Below are 22574 nucleotides of genomic sequence, written 5' to 3'. Positions count from 1 at the left end.
ACGGGTGCTTTACTTGGTAACTGTTGAGTGTCATTAAGCGGACACACTGGTGTGTTGGGAGTTGAGCTTTAAAAGTAGACCTGTGGAGAAAAAACAAAAGCACCAGATCTGGCAACCAGGATCACAGATATCATTCTGAGGTGCACTTGATTTAGTTTGCCAAGTATTATTATGTTGTTGTTTTTTTTGTTTGTTTTTTTTTACCCTTGAGACTGTTTGACAAGCTTCTGTGGAAGCCTGCGAGCAGTTTTCTGTCACAGCCTGCTGATCTGGGCCACAGAAGTTGTCTCTTTTTAGCCATCTGCCTTTCTGCAGACAGCGTTGGGAACAAAACTCAGTGCAGTTCAACCGACTTATGTCAGTCGCGTACTGTGCCGAACAAAAATGGTCATATCTGTAAACACGTTGGGAACTTCTGGGAGGACTGTCCTCTTTTTTTTTTTCTCTCTCTCTCTCCCTTTTCCTTTTTTAAAGTTAAGATTCTACTCTAAAACCTTCACCAGTGCTCCCGCAGCTGGTTTCCTCAGTAACAGAGAGATTTCCTCACCTCGCTCTTTTGTGTAATCTCAGCGTTCAGTTACTCACCTGAAACACTGAAGGATCAAACTACAGTCGCATCTCAGTTTGTCTTGTATTGCTGCCTTTTTGTTTTTCCCCACAAGATGACAAATCGGCTCCAAACACCTTGAGGTAATGCCTCATCATTTCTGTCCACTTCCCCCCCCCCCAATATTTTATGGTTTATATATATATTTTTTAAATCTTTTACTCTGATCACTACGTGGGATTTCAGTCCATGTCCCCTCAGTCTTTGACATAGTTGCACACATGTCTCTGCATGGGAGGGAAACTTGGACTGTGCGTTGAAAAACTCTTGAAATGTATCATTGTTTAATATTGAATGCCTTTGCACATCGTCATCATCATCTCTTGTATGACTGGCTGAGTTGCGGTGATCTCGTACTGACTGCTGATACAACAGAAATACTACCACACTTATACACACACACACACACCAACACACACAGGGGGCCAGCAAGAAAAACGTGTCCCCTTTAATCATGATTGCCCATGTTTTAGTCTAGAGCCATATATATATATATAAAAATATATATATGAACGTATATTTTTCATGCTATATTTTATATTAAGCTGTAGTTTTTGTTTGTGAGATATTTATATATTTGTTGGCCTAAATGGGCTTCAGGCCATGACCTCTGTTCACCAAGTCCTTGCTCACCTCTTAAGTCTCGGCACCTGATGTACTTGCAGTTGTTCGAATGTTTTGAGGTTACGGTGTGGTGTTACTATGTAGTCATATTGTACATATTAACGATCCTGCTCGTATCCATGGGAAGATGGGAATGACAACGTGTCTCATTTGATCTTAGTTGCACTATTTTTCAAAACACCTGCTGGATGACGTAGGATCTGCAGTATTTACTGCACTCTCCCAAAGGTCTTAGCTCAAGTACATTGGGTGCAGGATTGGAGTTGGCATATGGAAATATGGGTGGGGGTATGGTCTGAAGCACACTTGGGCTTAACACTACAGTCATCTCAAAAGATCACGAGGAGGGGGGGGGGTCTTAAAAACGCACATGGCCCAGTCCTCCTCTGAGTTAGTGGACACTACATAGGGTGCCTCTAGTGTGAATGTTTAATGCTTGTGTCAGTTTTGTCACACTTTGCAGACTTTATATGCCTTCATTCTGTTCAGAATTTAGCACATAGACAACATCAGACACTCACCCTTATCGGTTGGACCAAGCCATGCACAGGTACAAACATTGACTCTTCAGCCAGACTTTAACACACACACACACACACGCACACACACATCAGATTCTCAGCCGTGACAGTGCACTGTAGCCTGTGCTGTCGCATTCCTGTGTGTCTTCACAGCTCGACAGTTTGGGAGATGGGAGAGTTATCTTTTAACAGAAGACAATTAAGAACTGTAAAGTAGGGAAAACAACGACTTAAAAAGGTCAATCGTAATGGAAACTCATAAGCTGTACATTTGTAATAAAATAATAAAACAATTTAATTGTCCAGGGTTTGCCTGCATTTCTTTTTCTTACTGCAAAAGTACATTTGAGATCATTCAGCAAAAACTTTTCACTCTGCCTTCCATTGTGCTCTGGATCATCACAGTTCAACTCACGTTCTCTTCTCCTCCTCCTTCAAAAAGACCGGATCATTTTGTTTCCCCCCCCCACACACACATCCATTACTGATCTGGATGTTCTAACTTTACAGTTTTAATTTTAATCAAAGTACCTGTAGACTCACTCTTTACAAATCACACAATCACATCTCCACAATGCAGCTATTCACATGTTTGTATGACAACACAAACATAGCGTTGCTTACAACAGCAACTTACATTTCGCATATCAAACCTTTACAGTTAAAAAACATTTCTGTAAAACTAATTATGAAAACATTTTTAAAGCTTAAGAGTTTCGGGAACTATTTGGGGAATGGCTGGTTATAAGTTAACCGTTCTTTTGGATAAAACATTTTTGTCCTTTCAATTAAAAAAATATTCACATGTTAAAAATATGACATGGTGGGTCCTCTGTCAAATTCCTATGAGCCTGTTCATTGTGGTTGTAGGGCTGTTATAGTGTGTGTAATTTACAACATTTAGGTTCTCTCAGATAAACTGCACACCGTAGGTGTAAGACAGCTACATGTAAGACGAGTCCAACATACATAACACACCCTTTTTCTTTTCCTTCAGGTCCCCTCTTCCCAAACAGTGTTGGGGGTGTTTCTTTCAGTTCTACGGACATTCATCTGAGCTGGAGGAGCTCGGCAGGAGAACGCATTCTTGCCTTCTGCCCCTTTTCCGCCTTCTCTTTGCAATTCGCAACCTTCTGCGGATCACATCTGGAAGAAAAAACATAACAGGAATAAGCTTGGCTTGTAAGCTCCACCTAAAAGAGAATGTGTATCTTTCAGAAAAATTCTAATTTAATTAGGGCATAACAGCTCTATTCTTCATCCCTGATGACGTTACCTGCAACGCTGTCATAGTCGTCGCTTGGGTTGTGCCAGTAAAGGCTCGGCGTGATCCTCCAGTGGCGGTACAGACGAGTGTGAAGCACTGACAGAGTCAGGAGAACCAGCAGGAAGCCTAGTGCCGCTGCTGCCCACGCCGCTTCGTCCGTCCTCGGGGTCCTTTGCAGCTCTCTATATACAACAGCAGCAGCAGCTTGGGCCTCTGATCCCGAGGCCTTGACACAGTCACAGTGTTCACCTGGTGCGCAGCTGTTGCAGTCACGGCTGATAGGCTGGCTGTGGCTGGCTGTCTGTGGATGCTGTTGTGCCTGAGCCTCTGACTGGGGTTTAGGCACAGAGTCGGAGCCAGTGCTTTCACTTTTTTGGTGAGATCCTGGGGCGCATTGGATCTGCGTATGCTCCAGCTCTCTCTCCTTTACATCTACCACTTCATTATCCTCCATGTTGCCGTCAGATGAGTCGAAGATTTTCTCTTTAGACTTGTCCACTTTGGTATTGTGTTTAATAGAGTCTGTTTCCTTGAGAATCAGGGCTTCAGGCCTGTCGGTAAAGGTGCGTTTACTGCTCACACCATGTGCAGAAACAGGAGAGTGGTTCAGTTTTCTGAGGCCTTTCTGAGCTTCTGTCTCAGAGATATTTAAGGCCAAGGGAGCTGTGAGCCTGGGTTTAGAGGCTTGAGTTGGAACCTGAGGAGCTTCTCTGGAGCTAGAAAGATCAAAAGGTTTCCTCTGATCTGCTGATGATCCAAGCGTGCTGCTGTTATTCTGACCATCTCCTGACCGCTGAGGAACAGTTCTGGAGACATTTGCCATAGTGTTATTGCTCTCATTGCTGTCAACAACTTTCAGGGCAGCTCTCATCTGCCTGGTTTTGCTTCCCACTTTTGTTTGTTTTGAGCGTTCGGTCTTCACGCTGTGCTCTAGTTCAGCCTCTGTAGCTCCGCTTAACAGAGAATAGATGGTCCGCTCACAACACTGCCTCAGGGAATCCTGCAATGTTAGTTATATCAGACAACTGAAATTACTCATTTATTTACTAGTCTGTACGTTAAAAAACATCACACAACTCAACAAAGCTAGCTCAATCCTGAGTCATGTTTCCTAACCTTCATTTTTGTTGTTTGTTCTAGCTGATGCAGCTCTGCTGACCAGGTCAGCAGCAGGGCATACTTCCTCATCTGCGTCACACCATCAGACTCTTTTCTTGAAGTCTGACCTCTGTGATTGACCTCCAGCCAATCACAGAGGTCTAAAGACGCGGCGGTGGACAGCTCCAAGGTGCGACCCCAGGACACAAAAGCTACAGGCTGAGCACAGAGCAGAGAAACACATTCGGTAAATTTCCTTTCTCCCAGAGGCTAAAAACTTATCTTGTACTTCATGATGCCATGAAGTACAAGACCATCTGCCTGAGTGCTCTTAAAAAGGCCCTTTTTAACGAATAACTGACAGTTCAATGACAGGACAACACCCTCAACAGTCTTCTTAAAGCAAACAATGCTTTTGCATCTTGTCTCTCTCCGAGATCCTGAGTTCCAATCTGAAATGGTATTAAATCTAACAAGCATCCGTGTTTAACATCCCAGAAATCCAACAAATTCTGATGAAAACAAAGGTTGATGAAAGTGTTTCTTACCATGTGTTTACTGAGCTGTGGGTGTGGGGTCAAGATGTAGGACTGCAGACAGGAGCGAGCCAAGTCGGACAGGATCTGACGCTCGCGAGGTGGTGCACACGGATGGTAGAGCAAAACCGCCGCTCCACGCTACAAAACACAGAACACCGCACGTGTGACCAGAATCTCCCCATTATCCACCATTACTGCAGCATTCTATGATTAATTAACATCTATGTACTCAAGTGCTTATAACAACATAAACATTGTATCAACATAACATTTTCTGATTAGTCCTTCTAATGTTGCTTTAAAAAAAAAAAAAACTATTCCTATTGGTCGATGTTCTCTCTGTGGAGAACGATAGCTGAGAACTAGCTGTGATCCACATTATATGCTGGCATATTACTGCAGGAGGCCAAATCTGTGACTTTCAAGGAAAATTCATAGTCTGTGTCAACCCTCCTACCAAGGGTCCAAACACATAGAAAATAACTGCTGGTACACTTGCCTGGTTTACTCTTAAGCTGCACTTAAAACTACACACCGTGTCTCGACTGCAGTTTGATATGAACATGAGTTTCAGCTTGGAATCTTATAAAGGCTAATTTGTAACTCAAGAATTAGGTGTGTGTTCTACTGTCAACGCCCGATTCCTCTGTGCTTTTATCTGCTGTATTCGGATTTTACAAGCGTTCCTTCCTAAAGCAGAAACCAAAAACAGGTAGGCGACTGACCTTCCCACTACACATTTTTACTTGTCACCATAGAGAAGGCACAGGTGTAATAATGGTGGCTGCCTTCCTTTTAGGAGAGGCCACCTGTTTGGTGCGGGCCGTACAAACTATACACATTTTCCATACTGTTACAATTAAAAATGTTTGCTGTGATTAAAAAAGTTAAATAAGTAAATGCTGAAACGTGCTTGTTTTGTTAATGGGTGATTTTAAATTGGCCATAGTTATGAATGTATAATACCCTAACCTAGATTAAGAAAAGGATGGATCGAGGAACGAAAAACAAAGAAATACTCCAGTCCTGCTATTGTTATTCATGGTATGGCTATAAATGCTTCATGACAAAATGACAGTTTCCCTCTATTAAATGCGAAGAGTTTTGATCCTGAGCCAAAGATCACCATCCCCACAGTCAAGCACAGAGGTGGAAACTTTATGCTTTGGGACTGTTTTTCTGCTAAAGGTACAGGATGCCTTCGCCACATTGACAGGTCAAAACACTTTATCTAAAAACTCTGCATTTTCTCTCATTTTACAGTTAGCTCCTCCCTTGTAGAAAATGCTGTTCTGCTACCAGTATGTGTGTCCAGGTTTTTTTATTGCTGTCAGCAATCCCCCCTTTTTTAATGTTAATACACACAGGGCTAGAATTAAAAACACAAAAAGAACGCACACTGTATAACACTACGAGTGCACTGTCACGGTGATGATGATTAACCATAGGGAGGTGTGTTTAGGGTGGTTTTTATTTAGCAGTATAAAGTTACTCTGTTAGTTGTTAAACGCTAGTATTTGTATAGCTGTGAGTTATGGAGTACTGTGTGCTTTAATGAACTTTAATGCACAAAACAGTGATACCCATAATTTTGTTGTAGTTCAGTGAGGTGAGAATAAAGGTTTCCTAACTGTTGGTTCTAAGTGATCCGCTGCTTGTTGTTAAAACAGTTTTGCAAACTAACTGAAAATGCGCCCCCCAAATTAACAGGTTGTTACTATAAGCTTAAACGCAATACACTAGCGGAGGGGGGAAAAAAAGTAAGTCAATCAATAAAGTATGGCCTCAAGGTGGATGTGACTGAGTGCTGAAAAACACATGTCCTGAAAGTACTGCAAAAAGGCTCAGTTTACACAGAATACACATGATGCACATATCGCTCCAATGAACAGACAAACTGATGTTTCAGAAGATACAAAGGCAGAGGCAGCAGCAAACCATGTGCAATAGTGCAACTAACCTGCAAGTTATTGAGCCACCGCTGAGGAGGACAGTACAAGTACTCTCCGCTCTCTGCTCCTATTGGTCTGTATGCTCCACTGCAACACAAACACCGACACAGAAACACAGGTTAATGTCTTCAAAAGCCTTAACCCTTTCACGCATAGTGGTCACTAGTGGACACCTTTCAAAGGCTGTTTACTTGTATTTGTGTCAGTGTTGATGGTATAATTGCACATAAACCACTACATTGGACACTGATGTGTCACTCCATACCCTGCCACCCACTGGTCGTTTAATGTTACTATATATGTATGACATGTTTCATTGTAATTATTGTTATTTAACCCTGTCATGCATGAATTATGACAACCTCAATCAGGATTTTTTTCTTCAATATTTTTCTTGATCTTTTCATGCCTACAGATGAAAAAATACAGTGTGGGAACAAGAGAGCCAACACACTGATGTTCAGTTGAAAAATCTATAGCAACTGTGTGATGCTATCATGTCTATATGGACCAAATACTGAGGAACGTGTGCAGCACCTTGTTGAATCTACACCATTCTAGAGAATTAAGGTAGTTCTGAAGCCAAAAGAGGTCAAACTCGGTATTACCAATGTGTACCACATAAAGTGACCAGTGTGTTGCTTGCTTTAATGTAGTAAAACAATGCTTTTTGTAACAATACTAAGCTTGTGTATCTGTCAGCTCTTTGTAAAAACAGAAATAATTGTATGGCCATCCAGTAAGGTATTCTGCAGCTCTAGTGAACTTACTCATCAACCTGTACACTCACCTGTTAGGAATGCGGTGATAGTAGGAGATAGATTTATCCATGCATATCTGCCTAGCTGGCTGAAATGAAAACATCAAGCACACAAGACAAACACTTAGTTAGCTTCTAGTAAATTTCACACAAATTACTTTTACTAAGCAAAAAAGCTGGTTTGGTTAACTCAAACTGAATCTTGTTGCAACTAACACACTTGCTTGGTAAAGCTTTTGAGCTAATACATGTACTGGTTTCAAATGTCAGCTGCGAGAGGCTTCAGCTCCCTCAGGACAGTACATGAGGAAAAAATGGTTAAGAAAATAAAAGAATGAATTGGGTTCAAATTTAGTGAACTGTGAATGGGACTTGTTTGAAGTGTTATCCAGTTGCACTTTGATTTTAGGAGATAACCAAGTCATGCTTTATGTTTAGAGGGCCAAAGGTTGCGTAAAAAGTCCAGATATGAGATTCTTAAGTAAACTGCCTGGTGTTTACTCACCTCAGGATTGTACGCTGTGTCAATACTCGGAAGTCTCTGAAAAGAGGAATTAGAAGGAACACTTGTAATCTGGGAACAAAGCAACCCCAACAACTAACTACACACTGTTACATATGTAACAGTGTGAAGCCGCAAGGTGATTCGAAGTGGGTCGAATTTGCACACACAGCTCATTTGCTGTGTGTGCAGGGTTTATCACAACAGTCTCATTCATATGATTGTTTGCATTTCCTGGCAACCGGTGTAAGTGCACCACACCCCTCCCATATGAGCCACAGTGATTATGGTGGTAATTTGTTAGACTAAGGTGTATGAATTTCCATGTTTACCTGAGTAAACTCTGGCCATGCAGACGCAGCACAGTCCCAATAAACAGCATCCGCAGGCAGGTCCCTCTCCAAAGAGAGCTATCTCACACACACACACACACACACACACACACACACACACACACACACGTAAAATAAGTGCATTTTAATCACCAATACTAGGTTATAAACCATATGACTTAAAACATGGATTTTATTTACACCAGCAGACACACACAGGTAGTGAGACTGTTACCTTTCCATTATCACATCCTTGCCCCAGAGATCCGAAGACATGGCACCGACCCACACTGACCCACAGCACTGCCAGCACAGTCACCGTCAGCGGAGCGGACGTCGCTTCTCTCGGCATGACGACGACCAGTCAGTCGAGTTTAGCTAGAAGTCATAGCGCACCGTAGGTCCTCCACGTACAGAGTGGCCGAAGAAGTGACCCTTTAAAATGCCCCAAAACAGAAAATGTGTTGGGTACAGAAACATGACCAAAGAGCGGTAAGACGTGCGGATGAGGGTCAACAAAGTAACCGTCCCTCTGTGCCGGCTTTCCGCTAGCAAACGAGCGTTAGCTAGCTCCTCTACATTATGAAGTTAAACTAGACTGACAAACTCGTGATTTAAAACACAAAAAACGTAAATAAAAGAAAGCGTATTTCTATCCTTCGCCAGAGTTTGGTATACAACCTAAGATACAGCTACACGCCGTAACTTCTTCCGGATAAATTTCAAAATAAACCTGCTGTCTTCCGTTGACCGTTGACCTTACCTAAAGTTGCTTCTCTTTCCACATATTAGTTGTATTCAAGAGGAATTAAAAATAAATAAATAAATAAATAAATAAATAAATATATATATATATATATATATATATATATATATATATATATATATATATATATATATATATATATTTATTTATTTATTTAAAATGCATTTTGATTATTATTTTTTAATCTTCAAGTGGTATTGTGGGACTTCATTTCGCTCTTATTTAAGCCCCCATTTCCGGATCTCAAGCCTGTAGCCTTTTTAGCTAACTTCACTGACCAGTTGTACTACGGAAGCGACGAAGAAACAGATTCAGAGGTATCAAACACGCGGCTCGGGGACCAGTGAAAGGGCCTGTGTTGTCCCGCTGACTAACTGCAAAGTGTGAAAATTGCAGTAAAGTCCTTACAGTTCTCTGAGCCACGTCTCACTTTATTGGTTTATTGAAGATGTGCAAATATGCATGGAAAAAAGTATATAAGGCAAAAAGACTTTGTATGATAATAACATATATGAAAGTCAATATTTAAGATGAACACTTTTATTCTTTACAACAGCCTGAACTCTCTTAGCCAAGCTTTCTTGTCATTTCTTACATTGCCTATTCTTCTCCGGGCCTCTTGAAGGGCATTAAATGCTCAGGTACATTTTTTATGCTTGAATAATTCACAGCTCAGCGTTAAGTGGGTTTAAAAAGAAACTTCTAAAAAGGGTCTGTACAAGAACTGGACTGAAAATGGGTGGGAAAAAACCTTTGAAAGACTTTCGGAAAGCACTATTGCATTTTACTGCATTCTAGCATTTGGCAAAACTTTGAATGGGGCAAATTGCATTTGGACTCATGGTTTTAGTTTTTCTAAGCATTTAAACATCTTCAGAATGCACTTTGTTGCACTTTAATAAAATTTTAATAACACAAATCCTTCCTTTTTAAATAAAGTTTCTCAGTTTATTTTTATTTTTCTCACTCCAGATCAAAAAGATTGTATGTGGCCCAGGAACACCCCTGCTTAGCAGAATGTTGTGGTTTTAAGTTAACCATGATCCTCCTCTAGGAGGCGACATAGCAGCAACATGATTAAATCACTTCTCTCTCTCTTTCTATTTTTTCCTTTAATGCTCCACATTAAAGGCAAAGAGCTTTATTCCCCTAAACCTATTCCTACATTTTGGAATCATGGATAGTTACATTTATTTATTTATTTTGATAATTCCCTGCTTTGACCTGCTAGAGCAATGGTAATCCTCCTTCTGCAACACTTTCCAAATGTTTTAATTCATGCAGATAATGCCCACAGGCTACATTCCAGTCATAAAACTAGCACCACCTGTTTGCACAGGTAAACCAGCCTTTCAAGCTAAGTAACTAACACAAACAGATGGTGACAGTCAAATACAATGTATGTAAGCAGCTTTCTGAATAAGACTGAGGCAAATAAATACAATTTAGAGAATTAGATCAGATAATCAGCTATCCTCTTAAAAGACAGCCGTGAACTTTTCGTGGTGAAAAATAAGTAGTGGGTACAAAAAAAAGATAACAGTCAGAACTGATTGGTGACTTTCTTTTATAGTGACCTTTATTTTGAAACTGATGTGGGGAAGTTTCTGCTTTTGGCTCTCCCTGTTTCTCCACCCCAGGGCTCCACACACCCACACCTTGTTGGGTGGATGCCGTAGGCATCCACACTATTGAGATCCTGTTTCTCTTTATTCTTTATCCTTTATTATTCTAGTTGCTCCGTTTCTTTGCCGCTTAACTACTCCCTCAGTTTTCAGCCGATTTTTACCATTCAAACTCTAAACTGTTCTGCTATTTCTGCTTTCGACTGCTATATCTTTTGGTACTTATTACTATTATACTTTTTAAAATATTACACTTTTTTCCTTTAATTTGTCCCATTGAAATGAATGGGAAACTTCTACAATTCTGCTAAAACTTGCTTGTCTTTGAAACTTAACTACTTCCTCATACTTTCACCTAGAAACTCCATTCAAACTTTAAAACGTTCTCAGATGATTGGGCTATTCCTGTGTGATTCAGCTTTTTCATATCTGTTACCGTTTTCATGTAATGACTCTTTAAGTTTTCAGTTACAACTTTGTGATTTTTCAGAAAATACATGTGTTGCTATGGTTGCTATGCAATTAACTCCCACTGCACACTCGTCCGTTCTGAATTTTCTCTTCATGTCTGAACAACTCCTTGCTACTCGCTCAATTTCCACTCAACTTCCACAAATTATACATCAAAACGTAGGTATTTTTGCTGGCTTTAAGACAGTGTCACTATAATTATTGTGAGAGTTACGTTTTTTTCACAATTTGCCTCGAAGTGACACATGGTCTAAAAACTCCCCATTCAAAGTCTATGGGGAGGTTGTGAAACTCAGAGCTGAAATACTGAAACTGAAGGCATTTTCAAATCGTCATATCTCCTTAACGAAGCAAAGTTAAGACATGAGGCTTGTCCCTGTATATCTTCAGACACTCCTGACACTCACAATTCAAGAATTATTTTCTCACCTATTACCGTTCTGAGATGAGTTAGACTTGTTTGAGGGGTGGAAATCTGTCCTCCTCTCATTTTTCAAATTCCGAAAATGAAGCCGTTTCTTCTCTCGTCATATCTCCGCGACGGAGATACAAAGAGCTATGTAAATCGCAGTCAAAGTACACCAAAGTCCGCTGATTCACCCAGTGCAAGAATTATGCTTCTATCCCACCTAGTTTTTGAGTTACACGACGTTTTGTAACTCCAAAAAACGGCGTTTTTCGCGTCTCACCGCGATCTAATTCTGACTCCTCATCACCCTTTTTTTCAAAGCGCCCGCCCCCTTAGAGGTGGCGCGATTGGTAATGACACCGCTCTTCAGACCAGAGGTCGTGGGTTCGATTCCACCTTGGCCCACATGTTTTTTTTTTAACTACAAATTTATACACTATCACAGACCGGTAATTCATATTGATAATTTATTACAATTCTGCAAAGTTTAATGATTTTAGCAGCTTTTCTAATATGGACCTCAGATTCTGGTTAACAGTCTATGGCAGAAATACATACAAGTACACAGCCTGATGAAGCAGACAGAAGCAGTACCTCTGATTGGTTCCGCAGTTTCACCTCTTATCAGCACAAATCTCACCCTCTTCTGCTGTTTTCACCTCTTTTCTGCTAATTTGAGCTTCTGTTCCACAGTGCACTCAGCCTCTTCTGCTGTTTTCATTAGAATTTTAAGCTTTTCCACCTTTTTTCAGTTACGTGAGAACCAGTTTGGCTCAATGAGTAGCTGAAAAATATCAGCCTCTTCTGCTGTTTTAGCAGGATTTCAGAGTTCAGCTTTTTCACTTGTTTTAAGCACAAATTTCAGTTTCTTTACCTCATTTCACAACAAAGTTCTTCCTCTTCACCTCTTTTCTGCTAATTTGAGCTGCTGCTCCACAGTGCACATTTTCCCTCTCATCATATCTTTGCTTGTGACCAGAACTCATTTGGCTCAGAGGGTAGGGCATCTGTCGTGAGACCCGGTGGCAGAGGTTCGAATCCTACCTGTGACAGCTGCTACACATGTTCACTGCTTGCATGCGCTCTGCTTTCTTGACACTCTCCAGTGTGTCATTACACATACAGCCATCTTCAGCAAGCACTTCTGCTTCTACACTTCTTTTCAACTCGGCTTTTTGCTTCTTTACCTCTTTTCAGCAGAAATTATTCCTCTTCACCTCTTTTCTGCTAATTAGAGCTCCTGCTCCACAGTGCACTTAGCCTCTTCTGCTGTTTTCATTAGAATTTTAAGCTTTTCCACCTTTTTTCAGTTACGTGAGAACCAGTTTGGCTCAGTGAGTAGCTGAAAAATATCAGCCTCTACTACTGTTTTAGCAGGATTTCAGAGTTCAGCTTTTTCACTTGTTTTAAGCACAAATTTCAGTTTCTTTACCTCATTTCACAACAAAGTTCTTCCTCTTCACCTCTTTTCTGCTAATTTGAGCTTCTGCTCCACAGTGCACATTTTCTCTCTCATCATATATTTGCTTGAGACCAGAACTCATTTGGCTCAGAGGGTAGGGCAGCTGCCGTGAGACCCGGGGGCAGAGTTTCGAATCCTACCTGTGACAGTTGCTACACATGTTCCCTGCTTGCATGCGCTCTGCTTTCTTGACACTCTCCAGTGTGTCATTACACATACAGCCATCTTCAGCAAGCACTTCTACACCTCTTTTCAACTCATCTTTTTGCTTCTTTACCTCTTTTCAGCAGAACTTCTTCTGATTCACCTCTTTTCTGCTAAATGTTTAGCCTTTTCACCTCTTATTAGCACAATACTAAGCAGCTTCTGCTAATTTCACCAGAATTGTCAGTCTCTCCACCTCTTCTTTGTAAGAATCAGTTTGGTCCAGTAAGGTGAGACGCCGCCTATAGATCAGAAAGGCCAGGTTCGAATCTCGCTCAGGGCAATGTTTTTTGTTTTTTCAACTTTTTCTGCTTTTTTCAGCAGAAATCTTCAGCGTAAGGCATCCACACAGCATTTTCGCAGGAAATGCAATTTTTTCTAGTTATAAATGTGATCAGGTGGCTTTGTCAGATGAGACCTGGACTCCTGGACAGAGGAGAGAACTGGACCGAAATGGAGTCCACCCTCCTCAAAGGTTTGCTATTTGTTAACTGGCTTGTTTCTTTTTTCTTTTACAGTTTGAAAAGTGTGGATTAAATGTATTTATTTTTGGATAATGCCTTTTTAAATGTGCAGAATAACCGCTGCAGGGAGATTGCAGCTGATGCACTCCTACCGCTTCATATTTGTAGACAGCAGGCTCTTTTTAAACCTTTCTCCTGCTGTCAGGGGTGTGGCACTTCCCCAAATTGTTAATTATTAGAGTATTCACTGATTTATAGCCAACTATAAAGTATATGCAGGCACAGTTTTAGTGTTGATGACTGATTTTTAATTTCTTTGTTTTAACCTGGCTGTCCTTTTAAGAAAGTTGGATAACAAGGACGTCCTGGCATATGATGCTGTCATATGTGTTTTTTATTTATTTTAATATTTTATTAAAAGTGCATGTTAAAAATAGGCTGATAAGACAGATGTTTGTATATACAGATTACTCATTAGTTGAGCGTTCAGAAAAATTGATGTCTTTCAGGCAGATATTTGTAACACTGCTCACCTGAATTGTTTAACTGCAGGTGGAGGAGACACTGCAGGCGTCGAGCCTGCAGCGGTGCCCTCTGGCGGTTCGCAGCCCCCGGCTGAAGTAGAAGGGCCTGCGGAGCTGGCCAAGACGCAGGGAGACAAGACTCAGATCGGGAAACCTGCAGGAACAGGAGATGAGGTGAGCAGGAGAAACAAAGCACACATGTTGTGACTTCTCCATTATCTAATGACAGTGAAGCAATTAAAGCAGCTCTGTTCACAGGCTCAATATCCCCACTGAAGATAACACATGTACTTTCTCCTCTCTTGTGTTTACCAGGAGATGTATTCACTTGACAGCTCTCCAGACAGCGAAGATGAGGGTATCGGCAAGAAAGAAAAGAAGAAAAAGAAGGTGAAAAAGAAGAAGAAGAAAGTAAGTGTGACAGAGTTCAGTAAAGTGAACTGCCGATGAAAACGGTATTGATTGTATTTGGAATTTTTTGTTTGTAAATGTTTTCTGGTATCTGCTAAGTTAACTCAATGTGTGTTGCCAAGTGCCTGAAGGGCCTCTCCCATATGCAGTCACAGACACAACTTGCCCTCGTATGACAGAAACTCACTGGGGCGTGTTGGCCATGGCTCATTCCTTCTCATGTATCGTTTCATAAACAAAAGATTGTTTACATAAACTTCTGTACGTAAAATTAAGCACTAATATTCTCCTTCTTTCTTAACAGAGCTCCAGCTCCTCCTCCTCCTCTTCTTCATCTTCATCTTCCTCCAGTAGCTCCTCAGACAGTGATAGTGAGGTAAATTGCAGATTGGCATGTGCTGATCAGGGTTTCAAGAGGAAAATTATTTGTTCAACAGAAATCGAAATAAATGCGATCTTCACATGTGGAGCCATGGAAGAAAAACACTTCTCGAACAGCCACTTCAACTTTCAGACCGAATGCCTCGTGTTATTTCCAACCACTATTTGATATGGAGGTCACAGTTTGTCACACACCACTTGTAACACTGGGGCATTTTTAACTAGTCAGTGCGAGCAAAAGTGTGCACCAAAATGTTGCTGATGCATCCGTGCAGAGCACTTTGTGTTTATTGGTAAATTGTAGTTTTGCTGATAAAGTGACAAAGCAGTTTTATCCGCACACCCACATGCATGACACACACATTTACACCTAACCACAGATCCTGTGATGGGTCTTTGAGAGCCTTTTTTAAAAGCTCCTGCTAAGGTCAGGCATCCAAAAGAGTTTTGTGAGGGCTGTCCAGAGCGCTTTTGTTCTCTGTATGTTGACACATGAGACACAAAGTCAAACACAACAGCAGACCCTCGACAGAAGTAAGTTGTAATGATTGATGGCTGATCTAGAGCCTTCAATTCTAATGTAATAAATCTGAATAAGTGTGTAATTTCTGTGATCATGTGACTGGTCTGTTTTCATTAGAATTTTCACCTTTATTAATAGATTCAGGTTTTAGGAGAAGCCAGGGTTTTCTTGCTCACATGTAGCTTCTGTATGTGCTTATTACCAAGTAGAAAAACACGACTCCCTTGCAGCTCCATGCCTGCTCTAACCTGTCATTTACCAGGTGCTGCCATTACATGACTTAGTCATGACAACATTGCTTACAGTCATTAATTGATGTTTGCTTATGTGAATACCCTTCCAAACACTTGGAGAGTTTTGCAGTTTTGTTTATGTAAATCCTTACGAAAAGCAGCTATACAAAGTCCTTGGCTGGAAGCACAATTTCAAATCGGCTCACATAGGATTGATTGTCCCATTTAATTATGTATCTGCCTCCAGTGAGGATACTGTCTAAAGATGTTGTCTGTTCAGTGAATATTTAGGGTGGATTGAATCTAAAAACTGCATTTTTATCCTGTCTCTCAGCAAACTGATAGATAAGCACGCCAGTCTTCTCCCTGCTCTTGTCAATTTCAGCTCTTAAAATAACTCAAGGAGCACACAATGACTCGCAATTCCAGTTTTGTCTAGTTTTCCAATTTTGCAACTTTTAGATGACTGCAGTCATATGATGACATGATGTGGGTGTAAAGACTGGAGACTCAGGAAAAGCCAGTTATTTTGCTATTGCATGATTTTAAGATAAAAAGACAAAGGTCAAAGACACAAAGCAACAACCAGTTAACCACCTAGTGGGTCACCTCGGATAGGACTTAACAACTGATGAGCTTTATTGTGACTTTATTTAACTTACTGAAGTAGAAGGTCTCAAAAATAAGTATACAGAGCAGCAGAAATGATTTCTCAACAGGCGATAGACTTTAATGTCCTGATCTGAAATGACAAACTATGTGAGAGGAACACGCCCATTAACAATGATATCTTTTGGATCTCATCCAGCTACCCATGAGTTGTGTCTGAGAAAGTTATGTGTCTTATCACGAGAATACAGTAACATATCCATTGTGTGCATGCTTCCATGCATCACTGCTCATGCATGGTTATGCGTGGATGTGCATACTGTGAGTTGGTTTTGATGTCTGATTTTGAATCCTTCTCCCGAGTCTTTTTTATTAATACAAATGCAACACTGCATGAATACACGCGAAATAAAAATGCATTTACGAAACAACTGCTGTTCAATGTTTCCTGGCAGGATGAAAAGAAAAAGAAGAAGAAGAAAAAGGAGAAGGAAAAGAAGAAGAAAAAAGACAAGGAGAAAGAGTATATCCACGACAGTGTCGTCATATCTCAGGCTGGTAGGTGATCTACGCTATTTCACGATGACAGTTTGTTCTTGATTTCTGGTTTGCAGCGTTCGCTCGATGAACCTGAAATTTCAATTAAATCAAACGGCTAGTTTGTTTAATTTGCCGTTCACAAACAGATACTGAACATTCATTGGGTTATCGTGGAGTAGTGCTGAGGTCAGCTCACAAAGCCAGAATGGGGGCTGTGTCTAGATCCCCTTTATAACAACATGTCCTAAACCATCCTGCAACCCCACATTCTGTGATCATAGTAGACCAGCTGTTTACATAACAAAATGTCTTTTTGTTTCCAGAATGATTAAACTAATGCATTGCATTTTGTTGCATTCAATCTTACCAGGTTCCAATGGCCAAATAAAACATGCAGACGATCTTGGTCAGGTGAGAAACAACTCAAGTCTGTAATTTTATACATTGCATTGCTAAAGAGGTCGACGCTCCAGTAACACCTGTGGTACAGAGAACAGCTTTATTAATCGACCAACATGTTTTTTCATCAGGATTTCATCAGATTCATGAGAAATGTATTGCAAACCATAATTTACATGCCGTACATGTTTAGCAGAGAAAAAAATTCTTAATTTGAATCAATCATATAGGTCCTGTGTACCGATCCACCAATCCACTCGGTTGTGTGAAAAACAGAGCACAATACATCAAAACATTCCAAACTTATCATTGTAATTTTATTTTTATTTGTCTCAGGATTTTAGCTCATCAGATGATGAGGATGACAAGAAGAAGGAAAAGAAGAAGAAGAAGGAAAAGAAGAAGAAAGTGGGTTTAATTTCCCCTCCAAAACTGGCAAATTTTACGACGACTAATTGTTTAATAAGACTATCAAATTTCAACATACCATAAATGACAAATGACAGAGACAAAGGTAGACTATGGTAGGTATGGTAGACTATGTTAATGAATATGTATTATACGTCCTCTGTCCTAGGAATCTTCTTCCTCATCATCTGATAGTTCATCATCTGACAGTGAGGACGAAAAGAAGAAGAAGAAGAAAAAGAAGAAGAAGGTGTGAAACTCACCATTGTCACCACATGTATGTAACTCTGAGGAAAAAGACAGAGAATGATTTATACTTAATACTTTTTATTCCTTTCTCACAGCAATCCAGCTCTTCTTCATCTTCTGACAGTGAAGATGACAAGAAGAAGAAGAAGAAAAAGAAGAAGAAGAAGGTATGAACATCACTATGATGTGTCTGTCTGCCTGATGTGTCTGTGTTAATGTGCAGACAGAAATAGATTTTATGTGAATACTTTTTATTCCTTTCTCACAGGACTCCAGCTCCTCTTCTTCTGATAGCGAGGATGACAAGAAGAAAAAGAAGAAGAAAAAAGACAAGAAGAAGAAGAAAAAGAAGAAGGTATTCCCCGTGTTTCTTAATTTTCAAGTGTATTTTACTTCTGTGTTAAAACTCATTTATTAAAGAGATTTTTGTGTGTTAACTATATTTTTTCCTTTCACAGGACTCCAGCTCCTCGTCTTCTGATAGCTCTTCTTCTTCATCCTCTTCTGACAGTGAGGATGACAAGATGAAAAAAAAGAAGAAGAAAAAGGACAAGGACAAGAAAAAGAAAAAGAAGAAGGTATTGTCCAAGCGTCTTAATTTTCAAGTGACTAATCTTTCTATTTCACTTGTGTTTAAAAGTTCATTAAGACTTTTTTGTTTTAAATACATTTGTTTTTCCACAGGACTCCAGCTCAGATAGCTCCTCTTCTTCATCTTCTTCTGACAGCGAGGATGACAAGAAGAAAAAGAAGAAGAAAAAGGACAAGAAGAAGAAAAAGAAGAAGGTAATGCCTGAGGTTCTTAATTTTCAACTGACTAATTTCTCTATTTCTGTATCACAGTTCATTGATGATATTTTGTTTTAAATATATTCATTTTTCCACAGGACTGCAGCTCAAATAGCTCCTCCTCTTCTTCTTCTTCTGATAGTGAGGATGAGAAGAAGAAAAAGAAGAAGAAGAAAAAGGACAAGAAGAAGAAGAAAAAGAAGGACAAGAAAAAGGTAAAACAGATGTGGATGTTTGTTGTCCTCTTACATTCATATGACGTTACAAAATATACAGTCAGTATCCAGGCATGAACAATGAAGAAGAAACCTTACCATAGGGGTTTCATTTCTTTATTTAAACAACAAGATGAATGATGTTTCTTTTCCTTAATGCAGGATTCCAGCTCTTCATCCTCATCTTCTGACAGTGACAAGGAGAAAAAGAAAAAGGACAAGAAGAAGGAGGACGATGAGAAAAAAGTAAAGTAACTTGTGTTTGTGTTTAATAAAAGCATCAGTCCTGTTGCTCTGTGATAACCCGCCCACAGTGAACACATTTGCCCTCTCACTGGCTTTTCACTATCAGGAAATGATTCCTAACAACTCAGCTTTTATCATTTTGAAAGTTTGTGAAGTTTATTTTTTTAGCTTAACTGTGTGCGTGTGCTTCTGTGTCTTCTTTCAGGATGAAGAGCAGAGTGATATTGTTCTGTCAGCAGCAGGTGAGTGTTTTCTACTTGCTCTTGTGCACAGTAATATAAATCACAGTAGCCAAACATTTACATTATGTTGATCCTTTTGGTTGCCTTTTCTCCATTTTTGTAGGTGGTGTGATTCCAGGACCAGATGAAAAGGTTCCTGGCAAGGTGAAATATTTGCTCACGCATACTTTTCACACTACACCTGCATGCACAAACTCAATACGTGCAAACAAAAGAGCGACAGCCGATGCAAACTTATTCATGATAATTTTTCTCGGTTGCCAGTTTCAGGTTTAAGTAAGGACTGCATGATGTTCCTTTTATATATTATGATTGCCCTGTTGGACTCAGAAAAGATGATAAAGCTGAGAATGGTTCAGTGCAAATTTATTGTGTGGCTGTCAAGTTGCTAGCCTAGATAAGAAGTACCGGGATAGCTAAAGATGACGGTGCACAAGAGACAAAAGCTTGAGAGAGATTAATGGAGCTGACAGGTTTTTGGGATCAGCCTCAAGTGGCTAACAGAAGACCTACAGTTTTTTTTTCTTGCTCTGGAGTTTGTTGCTTCATTGAAAAGATGATTCCACAGGAGTTTTCAGTGTCCTTGGTTTCTCCCCATGTTGAGAAAAATTAAATGTTTACAGCTGACTCAGTGCTTTAGGGAGCCTACAAACAGGAGTGGTCACATCATGGTGACCACGTCCTGGTTTTATATAGAAAGGCATGACAGAAAGAAAAAGATATAATAGTTACTTTCCTTTCCCATGACAGCTTCAAACTTCAGACGATTGCAAAGTCTCCTCTACATTGGCTGGTATGTATGCTTCTCTAGCTCTTACATAGATCAAATAGCATTGATGGCATTGGCAATGGTATTGATGGCAATGATGTTTCCTGTCTAGCAGGGGGAGTAGAGGCAGTACCTGAGGATGGCAACCTGAGTGATGATGAAGGAGGAGGGGAAGAGAAGGACAAAAAGAAGAAAATGAAAAAGAAAAAGGTAAAAGATTGTCAGCTACCCATACAGAACTCTAATAACAGTACTACTACTAATAATAATATATACTAATAATAATAAATTTAACTTGTAATTGTTCAACTCTTTTACAGGATTCCAGCTCTTCTTCTTCTTCTTCTTCCTCTGATAGTGAAGATGAAAAGAAGAAAAAGAAGAAGAAAAAGAAGAAGAAGCAGACAAAGAAGAAGAAGAAGAAGAAGGTGGCTAGAAAAAGTCTAAATATATATTTTACAGAAAATCGTGTATTTCTGTTACTGACTGACTGATGCACTTTCTAGGATTCTAGCTCTTCTGATGATAGCTCCTCTTCTTCCTCCGATAGTGATGATGACAAGGTGAGAAGAACATCTACAAATATTGCCATTTTCGTCTTTGCAAACACATTTGCCGCACTCAAAATGATGAAAGATAGAAGATTGCACAATTTAAATTGAGTCTTCGTTTTCGTATTTAGAAAAAGAAGAAGAAGAAGAAGAAGAAGAAGGACAAGAAGAAGAAGAAGAAGAAGAAGAAGAAGAAGAAGAAAAAGAAGGTGAGGGGCCATCCACTTTAAGGTTTTAGGTTGACTTTATTTATTTATAAGCTACTGTAATTCCTCTAAATGAAATATGTTCCTTGTTTTTTGTCCAGGATTCTTCTTCTTCATCAAGCTCCTCAAGTGATTCTTCTAGTGATGATGATAAGAAGAAAAAGAAGAAGAAGGATAAGAAGAAAAAGAAGAAGAAAGACAAGAAAAAGGTAAAGAAGAGTGGACTCACTGCCTCCTCCTCCTTTGTATATTTTCAAAACTCTGGTTCCTATCCGTCTTATGATTGTGTGACCTCACTATCATATTTACATCCCAGGATTCCAGTTCCTCTTCGGGTTCTTCTTCCAGCAGTGATGATGACAAGAAGAAGAAAAAGAAGAAAGACAAAAAGAAGGTAGTTCTACTCTGTGTGATGGAAAAAAAAAGTGTCTCTGCTCATTTTGGTAATCATATTTGTGAGTTGATGAGTTTCTAATGCTTCCTCTCTGAGCAGGACTCAAGCTCCAGTTCAGGCTCCTCTGGTAGTGACAGCGACAAGGAAAATAAAAAGGAGGAGAGTGAGAAAAGGGAGGAACAGGTAAAATGACCTGTAACATGCTAATATCATCAGATTATATGAAAGAAAAATGACAAATAATAATTTTAGTGTTATTCTTTTTTACCGAAGTTTTGGCTCCTCGGGAAGTGAAATCAATAGAAACAACAAAAAAAGCTTTTAATCTAAAAATGTTCAAAATGGATTGTTAATGTTCATTTCCAGGACCACCTTGATGGTGAGCAAAGCAGCCACTCTAAAACCAGCATTTCAGCCTCAGGTGGTGGTGGACCTTCTGCCAGCTCCAAGCCAAGTGATACTCCCAATGTGTCTCTTACATCTCCCGCCTTGAAGCTGCATCCTGTGAGTTCTTCAGCTGCCACCAAGCCATCCCTTGTAATCAAACGTCCCAGCTACATGGAGAGCCTGATGGGCACCCCGAAGAAGACTGGAGACAGCACGACACACTCCACTAGTCACTTCACCTCAAAGGATCTGCTGTCAGGGCCCAGACCTTACCAATATTAAGATTTCATAGATCTTAGTTATCAGCCAAAATCTGGCCTACATCACAATGGAAGCACTTAAATGTAATCATGAATGCTTTAATGATGTTACCTTGGGTCATGATTTCATTGGAGTAAATTTTACAAAATAAATACACCGCTTGATTAGAGAGAAAAGATTTGTGTTTTTAAAATTGACAAGTTTACAATTGACAGTTGTAAACTTGTCAATTGGTGGAGGAAATGTCAATTTATGATCACAACAGGTTAAAGGTTTGAGAAATAAAAGAGCGTGAATTCATGTTTGTGGTTTGTGTTTGCTGTTATTATTACTAGTTGGTGCATCAGCACTTTCTACTAGAGGCTGCTTTCATTATAAGCAGTAAATTCTATATCTACAGTTAATTACAATGTAAATATTTTATACATGTAACTACTCTAAACTACTGTCAGGAAATACAAATTATAAAAGATAAAAGGAGTTGCTTTATTCTTTAGCAACTCCATTCAATTGCTGAACCACAATTGATCACCTCTGTTACCCCTTGACATAGAAAGCGGTATGCACTGCACTGATTACTAGGTTGAGCATATGGTTTTAAATGTGTGTTGTGCTGTGTCATTTTTGGACCCAT

The 22574-nt window shown here is 39.8% G+C and overlaps 2 protein-coding genes across 5 annotated transcripts; one reads left to right on the top strand and one right to left on the bottom strand.

Annotated features, from left to right (window-relative positions):
• Positions 1 to 2248: 2248 nt before the first annotated feature.
• tp53i13 (tumor protein p53 inducible protein 13) lies at positions 2249 to 9343 on the bottom strand. Of its 3 annotated transcripts, none has more exons than XM_086260921.1 (10): positions 9247 to 9343; positions 8438 to 8637; positions 8203 to 8280; positions 7874 to 7909; positions 7399 to 7457; positions 6617 to 6695; positions 4666 to 4794; positions 4136 to 4336; positions 3029 to 4019; positions 2249 to 2898 (listed from the first exon to the last, which is right to left on the bottom strand). In XM_086260921.1, the coding sequence occupies exons 2-10, from the start codon at positions 8552 to 8554 to the stop codon at positions 2792 to 2794; spliced, it is 1797 nt and encodes a 598-aa protein (XP_086117047.1). In that variant the 5' UTR covers positions 8555 to 8637; positions 9247 to 9343; the 3' UTR covers positions 2249 to 2791. The 3 variants fall into 3 exon arrangements, with proteins under 3 accessions (XP_086117047.1, XP_086117048.1, XP_086117046.1); XM_086260922.1 differs by lacking the exon at positions 9247 to 9343 and adding an exon at positions 8966 to 9002; XM_086260920.1 differs by lacking the exon at positions 9247 to 9343 and having other exon boundaries at positions 8438 to 8957.
• On the top strand, positions 9230 to 22269 carry LOC147314175 (uncharacterized). Of its 2 annotated transcripts, XM_086260919.1 has the most exons (27): positions 9230 to 9285; positions 10609 to 10632; positions 13524 to 13614; positions 14156 to 14301; positions 14443 to 14538; positions 14843 to 14914; positions 16740 to 16842; positions 17195 to 17235; positions 17560 to 17631; positions 17801 to 17881; positions 17976 to 18047; positions 18149 to 18235; positions 18339 to 18458; positions 18565 to 18678; positions 18768 to 18884; positions 19047 to 19130; positions 19336 to 19372; positions 19476 to 19516; positions 20123 to 20165; positions 20254 to 20351; positions 20462 to 20569; positions 20648 to 20704; positions 20824 to 20901; positions 21000 to 21107; positions 21215 to 21292; positions 21392 to 21475; positions 21659 to 22269. In XM_086260919.1, the coding sequence occupies exons 3-27, from the start codon at positions 13551 to 13553 to the stop codon at positions 21959 to 21961; spliced, it is 2304 nt and encodes a 767-aa protein (XP_086117045.1). In that variant the 5' UTR covers positions 9230 to 9285; positions 10609 to 10632; positions 13524 to 13550; the 3' UTR covers positions 21962 to 22269. The 2 variants fall into 2 exon arrangements, with proteins under 2 accessions (XP_086117045.1, XP_086117044.1); XM_086260918.1 differs by lacking the exons at positions 9230 to 9285; positions 10609 to 10632 and having other exon boundaries at positions 10682 to 13614; positions 18565 to 18666; positions 21659 to 22268.
• Positions 22270 to 22574: the final 305 nt, after the last annotated feature.

Source organism: Aulonocara sp. 'chitande type north' Nkhata Bay, linkage group LG14 (assembly GCF_057382095.1).
Source record: "Aulonocara sp. 'chitande type north' Nkhata Bay isolate Kocher_YH1m ecotype deep benthic linkage group LG14, A_spYH_male_GT1.1, whole genome shotgun sequence".
NCBI lineage: Eukaryota > Metazoa > Chordata > Actinopteri > Cichliformes > Cichlidae > Aulonocara > Aulonocara sp. 'chitande type north' Nkhata Bay.
The sequence above is the reverse complement of the archived record's forward strand: the minus strand, read 5'-3'. Positions and strand labels throughout refer to the sequence as shown.